Here is an 11,487-nt window from a genome sequence, read left to right on the forward strand (position 1 = left end):
TGTCACTGTCACTGGCAGGAGAGGCATTCCTATGGCATCCCAAGGGACAGATGTCATGGAAGCAAGGCCCTCTAAATGCTTGGGCTCTTTGGAAGAGAGGGCTTTGGTCATCCAGGTAACATTCCAGGAAAACGTGATCCTTGATAGAAACAGTTCTGAGTGGCTGCAAAGGTCTACCTTAAATAAAGAGTCATCAAGATTCAATAATAATGACTGCAAGGCCGTCACTAGCTCATCTGCCTTTGCCTTCCTTACACAAGGCACTGTTTGTCAGAGAAATGTCGTGACCAAATACACGACCTCCTGTTTATTGGAACATGGCCTCTGGATGGATTTCCATCTGTAGGATGTGCGGCCACGAAGTACCCATAGCCACCCAGGCTGCAAAGAAGATGCAGGTGGATAAATGGGGCAGCCACATGGCTAACAGACAAGGTAGGGACAGAGGCGGTACTCGGGGGAGAGATATGAGGGCAGGGACCACTCTGCAAAGACGAGCCCAGGGCGCAGCAGCGAGCCCCCTCCTAGTCCTTCTCTTCTCCGTGGGTGATGATGTGCACCAGGTTCTTGTAGTCCAAGTTGCCAGTCACGTCAGGGGGGAAGGCGGCGAACATCTGGTCAACCTGCAATGAGCCAGCAACACGTGCTAAGGACGAGGGGAGGGGAACTGAGACGGAGGGTGGGGGGCTGTGGACGGGGCCTGAGTGGATGGATAGCTGGGGGGTGGGGGATGGGAACATGGGCCACTCAGAGGGTCCTCCGGGGAAGGACTTCCCCAGCTGCTGCAGGGCCCCCTCGCCCAAGGTCATGCCCTTTCTGGGGCAGCCCACAGCCAGCGGATGGGATTGGTGTGGGGGTATAAAGGCGCGGCCATCTCGCCCAACTTGGTACCTCTCAGGAGAGCTGTAGAATGAGCTCCCTCCCTGGGTAGTCAGCGGTGCCGATCTTTGGGCCTGAATCTTGGCTCAACTTCTTCCTTCATGCACTTTTCCTTCCTTGCCCTTCCCTGTTCTTCCTTCCCTGACCCCAGGGGCCCTCCCAAGTAAACATCATGCAGAGATGTCCCTGGAAACCCAGCCTTCCATTGGGATCACAAACTCAAGGGTTCCAAGGGGCCAGGCAGGTTATGTAAGGGAGCAGGATAGGTCCTATGGCTAAATGGAGACACGTGGCCATCTAAAAAGGTGACATGAAGTGACCACAGGGTCCAGGGTGTCAGAAATCTAGATTTTTGTTTTTACACAAAATTTCCCCATTTAAAAAGCATTGGCTAGTTATTATTATTATTTTTTTAAAACATACTGGCTATTCATAGCTAGCACTTATATTGCCCTTGCCACAAGTTCACACTTTCCCCACATTAACAGTCGAATCCTCGCAATCTCCTATGAGGTAGCTTCTATTATTATTCCCACTTTACAGATGAGGAAATTGAGGTGCAGTGAGGTTAAGGAGCTTGTTCAAAGCGCACAGCAGGTGGAAAGTGAAGGCAGCCCTTTTAGCTGCTTGAATTTTGGGGGAGGGAAAATCTACATACAATTTTTAGTAAAATGTGGAACTTGATGGAAACAGGCCTGTGAGGCTATGAGGGGAGCATTTAAAATCGACTCATTAAGGTTCACTAATAAGGTTGACGGCACCATTGTTTGCTCATACAGAAGCTTTGGCAAATTAGCAAAGGTGCCCCTTCTACCAAACTCACTACCGCACCACCTGAGTTAAAAAAAAAAATTATTACCAGACACTTTACTGCCAGTTCTGGAAAGCTGTTGCAACAAATACACAGTCTGATGACTTTTATGAAACTGACATTTAGAAGAGTTGTTCAGTGCACAACTCACATAACAGTATGTGGCGGCCCTTCATGCCATAATAATTTCATGCTCTAAGCAGGTCTCTGTGCATCGTGAGGAAGGCAGAACCTGCAGTCACGCAGACCTAGGTTTGAATCTAGGTCCTGGCATTTACTATTAGTGTTGTTATTTTATTTTATTTTTGAGACAGAGTCTTGCTCTGTTGCCCAGACTGGAGTGCAGTGGCATGATCTTGGCTCATTGCAACCTCTGCCTCCCAGGTTCAAGCGATTCTCGTGCCATGCGTCAGCCTCCTGAGTGGCTGGGAATACAGGTGTCCACCACCATGCCCAGCTAATTTTTGTATTTTTAGTAGAGACAGGGTTTCCTCATGTTGGCTAGGCTGGTCTCAAACTCCTGGTCTCAAGTGATCCTCCTGCCTTGGCCTCCCAAAGTGCTGGGATTACAGGTGTGATTGTTGTTATTTTAGATGAGTGACTTTACTTCCCTGGGTCTCAGTTTGCCTATCTGTAAAATGGCAGTTATGCCAGTCCCTACCTCATAGGGTGGCGGAGAATGAAATGAGGCCAGGCCTCAGAAGACGATAGCTGGTTCCCTGTCAGTGTGGGGTCAGGGGTGCTTTAGACGAGAGGGGAGACGGAGCCCCCCAGAAGGAGAACCCAGGAGCTGGATTAGAGGGAGTGCTTGAAGGACCCCATTACCTCCTCCTTGGAAAACCTCTCTGCCTGAGTGGTCAGCATTTCCCGAACGCTGCAGAGAAAGGAAAGCAGGTGTTGGTGTCAGTTGTGTGTGTGTAGGGCGGACAGGGGGGCAAGCAGGGAACCCCCTTCCTCCCCACAGACCCCACTCACTAATCAGCCTTCAGCACCCCTTTGCCTTCAGGGTCAAACACTTTGAATGCGTTGAGAATGGTTTCCTCAGGGTCCGCTCCTGAAACGAAACACAGGGCTTACATGTACTGGGGGTGGCTGGGAACCATTGGCACCCCAGGCAGCAGGGCCCAAGTTCCCCCAGAGATGAAGGGGCCAGAGCAAGGCTGCTTTGCATGGAGGAAAAAGACCCTGCTTTCGTCTGATCACTGAGCCTCTGTATTTCGAAGAGAGGGCTGAGAACCCAAGGTCAAACATCATCTAGATTCGAAAGCCTGGGATTCAAATCTTAACCCTGGCACTTGCTAGCCATGTGGCCTCAGACAACGGACTTTCGGTCTCTTAGTCTCAGTTCCCCATCTGTAAACTGGGGATAAGAATAGAGCATACCTCCTAGTTGCTATTAAGTGGGGTAATGCATATAAAGTGGTTAGCATGAGGTCTGACTTAGGTTAAGTCTTGGAGCAATGTTAGTTGCTGTGTTTTTCTTTTGTTTTGTTTTGTTTTGTTTTGAGACAGAGTCTCACCTTGTTACCCAGGCCAGAGTGCAGTGGCACAATGTCAGCTCACTGCAACCTCTGCCATCCCGGTTCAAGGGATTCTCCCGCCTCAGCCTCCTGAGTACCTGGGACTACAGGTGCACACCACCATGCCTGGCTAATTTTTTTGTGTGTTTTTAGTACAGATGGGGTTTCACCATGTTGGCCAGGTTGGTCTTGAACTCCTGACCTCAAGTGATCTGCCCGCCTCGGCCTCTGAAAGTGCTGGGGATTACAGGCATCAGCCACTGCACCCAGCCAAGTTGCTGTTTTCATTATTTTTTTCCAATGGTGCTTTATCTCTTTTAAAGTTAACCATCTTCTGCCAGCCCCCCCGAAGAAACATAGACACACACACACAGACACACACACACACACACACACACACGACCTTACCCTTAAGTTTCTCCCCAAACATTGTAAGGAACACAGTAAAGTTAATTGGACCCGGAGCCTCCTTGATCATTTCATCAATTTCTTCATTTTTCACGTTCACTCGCCCTAGGGTAGGAAACACACACTCAGGGACTCCGAGCTGGGGAAAAAGACCATTATGACACTGCCATTGGCTCCTGGGATTCCACTTCAAGAAATCTAGTCTAGAAATAATCAGAGATGGGGTGGATGGAGGCAAAGATCTTATCTGAGAAGATGTTCTTGACAGTGTTATTTATAATAACCAAATGACTGGAAGCAACCCTAGCATCTGATGTGGGAAGGGGTTCGTTATTTATTTTTCTGTGAGACAGGGTCTGGCTGTGTCACCCAGGCTGGAGTGCAGTGGTACAATCTCGACTCACTGTAACCTCCGCCTCCCAGGTTCAAGCAATTCTCGTGCCTCAGCCTCCCAAGTAGCTGGGATTGCAGGTGCATGCCACCGTGCCTGGCTAATTTTTGTAGTTTTTTGGACAGACAGGGTTTTGTCATGTTGCCCAGGCAGGTCTCGAAGTCCTGGGTTCAAGTGGTCCTCCAGCCTACGCCTCCCAAAGTGCTGGGATTACAGGTGTGAGCCACCATGCCGGCCAGTTCATTATATTTAAAATAGTGTCTTCAGAACCTGGAACATTTGATGCAGATATTTTCATTTTTCACTCAAATGGGAAAGGCTCATGTTGTAAATTAGCCCTTCACAGTTGGAGGCGGGAGAGACAGATCAGGATCACCTGAGGGAACTTTTACAAGTTAAACCTGCTGTAACCCACAGCCTTGGAGGTTCTGATTTACCTGCTCTAGTCCTGCCACAAGCCTACCTTTGTGCAAATAAGAAAAATCTGTCACTTTTTAAGCCAATGTATGTTTTAAGTATAAAAAGCTACACTCACTACAAATGTGAATAGTTCCCTGTAGAATTGTGCAGTGCGCAGTCTGCACAGCTGTGTATGGTTGCCCTGAGTTCTAAGGTCAGGAGTAAGTGGTGGTGGTGGGTAGCAGATTGGGCATGTATATTTTGAAGAAACTCCATGTACTCATGCTCACACTGTTGAGATGATACATTTTAGAAGATAAATTCGAAAGAGAATGATTCCAATAATTTAAAAAACTAAAACCCAAACCTAACAGACATGTCTAGAAAGACTTAGAGGAGAGACTGGAATGTTCACAGTGGAATATGACCTTCTGGGTGATGTCATTTTCTCCTTTATACTTTTCTGCACTTTTTCCCCATTTTCTGTTGTGAGCTGACATTGCATTCAAAATCACATAAAAAAGTTATTTCAAGAGAAAAAAGATATCTGAAGATACTCAAAGACTAAACACTTCTTTCCCATCCCCTGAAATTTGTCTTAAAGACCAGTTGTGGCGGAGTTGTTTCTTTGGGAAATGACACCATCTTGAGCTTTTCTGATGGTCCCACCTCCTGCTCCTCATGGATGTGAGATAAAGAGACCCTCATGCAGGGCTAGAGAGGGTGACATACCAAGGGCAGCAAAGGTGTCTCTCAGATCGTTCTTGTCGATGAAGCCATCCCTGTTCTGGTCCATGATAGTGAAGGCCTGTGGAAGGGAAGTGATTGGCAGCTCAGCCTGGGAGAAACTGGCAGAGTTGCCCAAGAGATTGGGCCAAGGACTTGGCGGGAGTGGATTCTGGGATCTTCAAAGATCATTGTAGGACCTCAGATTAAAAGTCAACAATTGAAGATAATCCAACAGTTTCTTCAAAATGTCAGGCCTCGTGTTATCATATGACCCAGACATTCCACTGCTAGATATATACCCAAGAGAATTGAAAACATGTCCACATAAAAGCCTGTACACAAGGCTGGGCACAGTGGCTCACGCCTGTAATCCTAGCACTTTGGGAGGCCTAGGCCGGTGGGTTACTTGAGGTCAGGAGTTCAAGACCAGCCTGGCCAACATTGTGAAACTCCGTCTCTATTAAAAATACAAAAATTAGCCAGGCGTGGTGGCGCATGCCTGTAATCCTAGCTACTTGGGAGGCCGAGGTAGGAGAATTGCTTGAACCCAGGAGGCGGAGCTTGCAGTGAGCTGAGATCATGCCACTGCACTCCAACCTGGATGACAGAGCAAGACTCCATCTTGGAAAACAAAAACAAAAACAAAAAAACCTGAACACAAATGTGTATAGCAGCATCGTTCACAGTAGCCCAAAACTGAAAATAACCTACATGTCCATCAGCTGATGAATGGATAAACCAAATGTGGTCTGTCCATACAATGGAATATTATTCAGCCATAAAAAGGAGGGAAATTCCTACAAAGGTTACAACATGGATGAGCCTTAAAACATCAGTGAAAGAAGCCAGACACAAATACCACATATTGTATGATTCAATTTCTATGAAATGTCCAGAACAGGAAATTCATGGAGACAGAAAATGGATTAGCAGTTGCCAGGGGCTGGTGGGAGAGGGAGGAGCAGGAAGTGACTGCTAATGGGTATGGGGTTTCTTTCGGGGGTGATGGAAATATTCTGAAATTAGATAGTGGTGATGGTTGCACAACTTTGTGAGTATACTGCAAACCACAAAACTGCACACTTCAAAGGTGAATTTTATGGTATGCAAATTATAACTCTATAAAGCTATTTATTTATTTATTTATTTTTGAGAAGGAGTCTTGCTATGTCACCCAGGCTGCAGTGCAGTGGTGCGATCTCGGCTCACTGTAACCTCCGCCTCCCGGGTTCAAGTGATTCTCCTGCCTCAGCCTCCCGAGTAGCTGGGAGTATAGACGCGCATCACCAATGCCCAGCTTATTTTTGTTTAGTAGAGTCAGGGTTTCACCACGTTGGCCAGGCTGGTCTCAACCTCCTGACCTCAAGTGATCTGCCCACCTTAGCCTCCCAAAGTGCTGTGATTACAGGTGTGAGCCACTGTGGCTGGCCCATGATTCCTCATTTGTAAAACACTTGGGCATTTATAAAGTTCTGAGAGTCTCCCTGACTGTCAGCTGAGATAGATTACTGGTCCCATTTTATAGATAGGGCAGGCTAGGGAGTGGAGAGGCCAGATGAGACACCAGTTTTTAGCTTTTTTAAAAATAATAGCTTTACGCCAGGTGCAGTGGCTCACGCCTGTAATCCCAGCACTTTGGAGGCCGAGGCGGAGGGATCACTTGAGGCCAGGAGTTTGAGAGCAGCCTGGCCAACACAGTGAAACCCTGTCTCTAGCAAAAATACAAAAAAATTAGCCAGGCATGGTGGTGAGTACCTGTAATCCCATTTACTCAGACAAACAAACAAACAAACAAACAAAACCAAATGGGGAATCCTGGCTACGTGTCTTGAGTTCTTTGCATCCCTTACCCACACCGCCGGCAGCTGATGCCGGAGGCTGGGAAAAGAGGCGGGTGAAGCTTTCTGCCTGGAAAGTGACTATCTCAAGTTCAGATATGACACTTGTCTCAGGAATTTCTCTTTCCCTATGGGACACGGCATTCCTGCAATCTGAATGTTAGTGAGGACAAAAGGTACGACTGTTCATTTCCTGTTTGGAAGCCCCAAATGGTTTCCCCTTTGATATAAAGCACACTAGGGCAGGGTGTAGTGGCTCGTGCCTGTAATCCCAGCACTTTGGGAGGTCAAGGCAGGAGAATTGCTCGAGCCCAGGAGTTTGAGACCAGCCTGGGCAACACAGGGGGACCCAATCTTTACAAAAATCACAAAAATTAGCTGGGCACAGTGGTGTGTACCTGTGGTCCCAGCTACTGAGGAGGCTGAGGTGGGAGGATTGATTAATCTGGGAGGTTGATGCTGCAGGGAACCGTGGTTGTGCCACTGCACTCTAGCCTGGGTGACAGAGCGAGACTCTGTCACACGCACAAAAAAAGAAAGCAGTCTGGTCTCTTTAGCATCATTTTAGCATAGTTCCCTCTGGAAAGCCAGGTGGGAATGTGGATGAGTCAGTGTGAGCCCTCGCAACGGCTGGAAAATGAATTCTGAGCCTGTCCATCTAAGCCCGTGTGCAGTTTGGCCTAATTGGTACTTGGGTTCTCTTCATAAGGTCCATTGCCATCAAATGGGATGGGGTTTCAAACGGGGCTAGTGGTTAATAATCAAAGACTGTAAAATGTAAAACCCAGAAGATACTGCTTTTCACCTCTCAGACTGGCAAAAAAAAAATTGTGACTATTAATACCCAGCGTTGATGGAAATGTGGGGAAAGGCAAGAGGCTGCTGGGCATAGGAATTAGTGCTCTGATTTTGGGGGGCAATTCGGACCAGCAGTTCTGCCTGTTTTTAGTTCTTTTGTTGTTGTTGTTTTAAGTTCCTTTGACCCAGCAGTTCTGCTTTTAGGAATTTACCCCCAAGAAATAACCAGAGATACAAGCAAAGAGGTGTTATTTATAGTGGTAAAACATTATAAACCAATGTCATATTTAACCATAGGAAATGGTTTAAATACATGATAGGAAATGTTAATGGTGAATTTCTCAACGAAAAAAATGCAGGTGTAATCAGTGGGCACAGAAGATTATAATTTTGTTTAATAAATATATACATAGATAACAAAAATGGTTTGAAGGGTATATACTAAAATGTGAACTGATTATCTCTGGGTAATAGAATTGTAGGTAGTTTTTATTTCCTTTTCTGAAAAATTTTCCGACATTTTTCAACAAGGAATATGTTTTACTTTGATAATCAGTGAAAATATTAAAAATAGTTTCTTTTAAAAATTCACACATCCGTTCAGGCCGAATTTGGGATTGTTTGGAGGATAGAGGCATCTAATGAAAGGTCCCTGCTGGGAATATGGAACAAAAAGAAGGTTCTCCCTCGTGGGTGGGATTTCCATCCAGGCGGATGATTCAATAGCTGCACCCACCTCCTTAAATTCCTGGATTTGGGTCTGTTCGAACATGGAGAACACGTTGGAGTTGGCGCCCCCGGCTCTCTTCTTTGCTTTCTTAGGTGCCTGGGGGAAAAAAGCATCGATTAAAAGAGAGAGGCTGGGAGTCAACAAACTAGGTCAGGCCCCTACTCTGGGTGAGTTCATCTCTGTTGCAGGGCTCAGCTGCCCATTTGTGAAATGTGGGTACAGCATCCACACTCAGGTCTCAAAACGGTGATGCTAGAGGGAGCAAAGGACATGACATGAAGTTTCTCCAGAGCCCTCCGGTACCAGTGGATCATAAGCATTTGTGCATCTTGCAGTGGCTCCTTCACCAACTAGGAGAAGCCACAGGTGTGTCCCTGGGGATGGAGGCCACACCTTCAGATCGCCTCTGCAGGATCCAGCCACTTTTGTTCTGATGCATTTCACAAAAAGCTCAGTAATGCACAGAAGGAGAATTGATTGGAGGGAAAGAAAAAGTCAGGCTCACTAAGCCATGATGAATGCCAAGATGAAATGACAGTTCTTCAAGGTGTTAAAACCCAACTGCGCCCCACACCCCACAATTTTCCCTTGCTCCAAATGGCAGCAAAACCTCCTCTCTGAATGCTCCGTCCTTGCACCACATCAACAGGGCAGAGAAGAGCGAGTTGACCTTTCTTCCCCACCCCACTTCTCTCTGACTTTCAATAACAGCAAATGCTTCAGTACTCTACATATGTATTATTATTTAATTCTCATAACCACTCTGTCAAGTGGATACTATTATTATCATTCCCATTTTACAGGAGAGGCAACTGAGGCTCAGAGAGGTTGGGTCACTTGCCCAAGACCACACAGCCACACACACACAGAAGGCAGAGCTGGAGTTGAACTTGGGCGTTGAACTTGGGGAGTTGAACTTGGGCATTCTGACTCCAGAGTTCCTGCCTCTAACCACTCTCCCTCCTGTGCTGACCCTGATTTGGGGACTGCCCACTTCAGGAGGGGGACACCTAACCCAACAGCACAGAAAGAAAGGTTTTAAATTTGCAAGTTCAAAAGGTGAAAACAAAAACATTCTTTTTCCCAGCTGCCTGAACAAGAGAAAAGAATTACAATTTGATCCTTAAAAGCGTTCAATCCCATTTTGCAAGCCCTGGGAGTTATTGATTCCTCGAGAGGTCAGTAGACAAGCCATAAAAAAGCCAACTCTCTTATTTTGTGTTTGTGAGTCCCCGAGAGCTGCTGTTATTTGTGGCCTATCGGGGCATTGATTGGGGTTCCTCTGTGCCCGCGCAGTCAATGGGGCTTTTTCCACGAGGGGCTGGAGGCTTTGAGAGCCGCCTTCCTCCCCCTCCGCCGTGGTCCCTTGCTTGTAGTGGCTTCCTCTCCTCGCCCACCCGGCATCATCACCTCCTGGAGCCCTTGTACTCACCATGGTGGAAAGGACCCAGCACTGCCTCCCGAGAAGAATTCCACACTCCGCCCAGCTCTCCGCAGCCCGGGAACAATAAATACTTCCTCCCCATGTTTAAAAATAACCCCATGACCGCTTTTGGCAGTCATAGGTGAGGCGGGCACCACCTAAGGCCCCCCCACCCCATGCCGTTCTTCTGAAGTAAGGGTGGCTCACTCGCCACTGGGTGACACGTGAGCCCCCAAAAAGGCATTCAAGGTTAAAGAGGCAGTAGCTGGGTCATGGTCACGGGGAGAGATGCTGCGCGCTCTCTGCAGTGCTTGGGCCGGGGACACTTGTGCTTGTCAATTTTGAGAAAAAAAATGGCAGGGAGAGAAGACTGCTAAAATGCTCTGTTTTATCAGCCTGGATCTGGCCTCAGGGTCTTTGCATCTGTGTGCCCTCTACCTGGAATGTCTTTCTGTCAGTCATCGCACGGCTCCTTCCTTCACCTCCTTCATTGCATCTTTGCTCATATGTCATTGCACGGCTCCTTCCTTCACCTCCTTCATTGCATCTTTGCTCATATGTCATCTCCTGAGTGAAGCCTCCCTGACCACCATCTTTAAAATAACCATGAAGGCTGGCACTGTGGCTCATGCCTGAAATCCCAGCACTGTGGGAGGCCGAGGCGGGAAGATTGCTTGAGCCTAGGAGCTTGCGACCAGCCTGGGTGACATAGGGAGATGCCTGTCTCTACGCAAAAGAAAAAAAAAATAGTTGTGCATGGTGGTGCATGCCTATAGTCTCAGCTATTCAGGAGGCTGGGACAGGAGGATCACTTGGGCCCGGGAGGTTGAGGCTGTGGTGAGCCACGATCACACCACTGCACTCCAGCCTGGGTGACAGAGCAAGACCCTGTCTCAAAACAAACAAATAACACAGCCACGCACCCCCTGCGCTCCGATCTCCCTTCTTTGTTTCTCTGCACAGCGTGAGGCAGTCCCGAACACTGCCCACAGTGCACTGACTCATTTTCTTCAGCATCCGTGGAGCATCAGCTCAGAGGGCAGGGATCACTTTAGTTTCCCTCACCACTGACTGTCTCCCCAGCTCCCAGCTCATGATGCACACAGCAGCAGCTCAAAAATGAATATTTGTTGACTGAAGAAATGACAAATCTCATTGACTGAGCACTGGCACGTGCCGGACGCTATGTGCTCATGGCTCCCACACATAATTTTCCAGCCACCCTAGAGGGTGGGGACCACCTCATCATCCATGCCCCCATTTTACAGATGCGGAAACAAAAGCTCAGAGAGGCGAAGTGAGCTGCCCAGGGTCACACAGTGATGGAGCTAGGCGTGGACCCCTCTGGAGGCCCCTTTGTCTCCAGAGTCCAGGCTCTTTAAGAGCCTTGAAAACAGCAGCTGCTCTCAGAATGCAAGGTGTCATTATATAATACTTTTACTCAAGACAGCTTTCCTGCTGGGTGCAGTGGCTTACACCTGAAATGCCAGCACTTTGAGAGGCTGAGGCGGGTGGATCACTTGAGTCAGGAGTTCAAGACGACCCTGGCCAACATGATGAA

At 47.8% G+C, this 11,487-nt stretch overlaps 1 protein-coding gene across 1 annotated transcript; it reads right to left on the reverse strand.

Moving 5' to 3' along the window:
• Positions 1–292: 292 nt before the first annotated feature.
• Positions 293–10,019, reverse strand: MYL2 (myosin light chain 2). Its single transcript, XM_004053895.4, has 7 exons — positions 9,936–10,019; positions 8,510–8,599; positions 5,141–5,216; positions 3,619–3,723; positions 2,666–2,744; positions 2,516–2,564; positions 293–623 (listed from the first exon to the last, which is right to left on the reverse strand). Exons 1-7 carry the CDS (start codon positions 9,936–9,938, stop codon positions 525–527), a joined length of 501 nt encoding a protein of 166 aa, XP_004053943.1. The 5' UTR covers positions 9,939–10,019; the 3' UTR covers positions 293–524.
• Between the last annotated feature and the right edge of the window lie 1,468 nt (positions 10,020–11,487).

This window comes from Gorilla gorilla, chromosome 10 (assembly GCF_029281585.2).
Source record: "Gorilla gorilla gorilla isolate KB3781 chromosome 10, NHGRI_mGorGor1-v2.1_pri, whole genome shotgun sequence".
NCBI lineage: Eukaryota > Metazoa > Chordata > Mammalia > Primates > Hominidae > Gorilla > Gorilla gorilla.

Bases quoted from the DNA above. Each gene is read 5' to 3' on its own strand.
- MYL2 (XM_004053895.4), bottom strand. The intron at 2,565-2,665 runs GTGAGTGGGGTC...CTTTCTCTGCAG, and splicing joins GGGGTGCTGAAGGCTGATTA to CGTTCGGGAAATGCTGACCA. The intron at 624-2,515 runs GTAATGGGGTCC...GGCTCATTGCAG, and splicing joins AGAGGTTTTCCAAGGAGGAG to GTTGACCAGATGTTCGCCGC.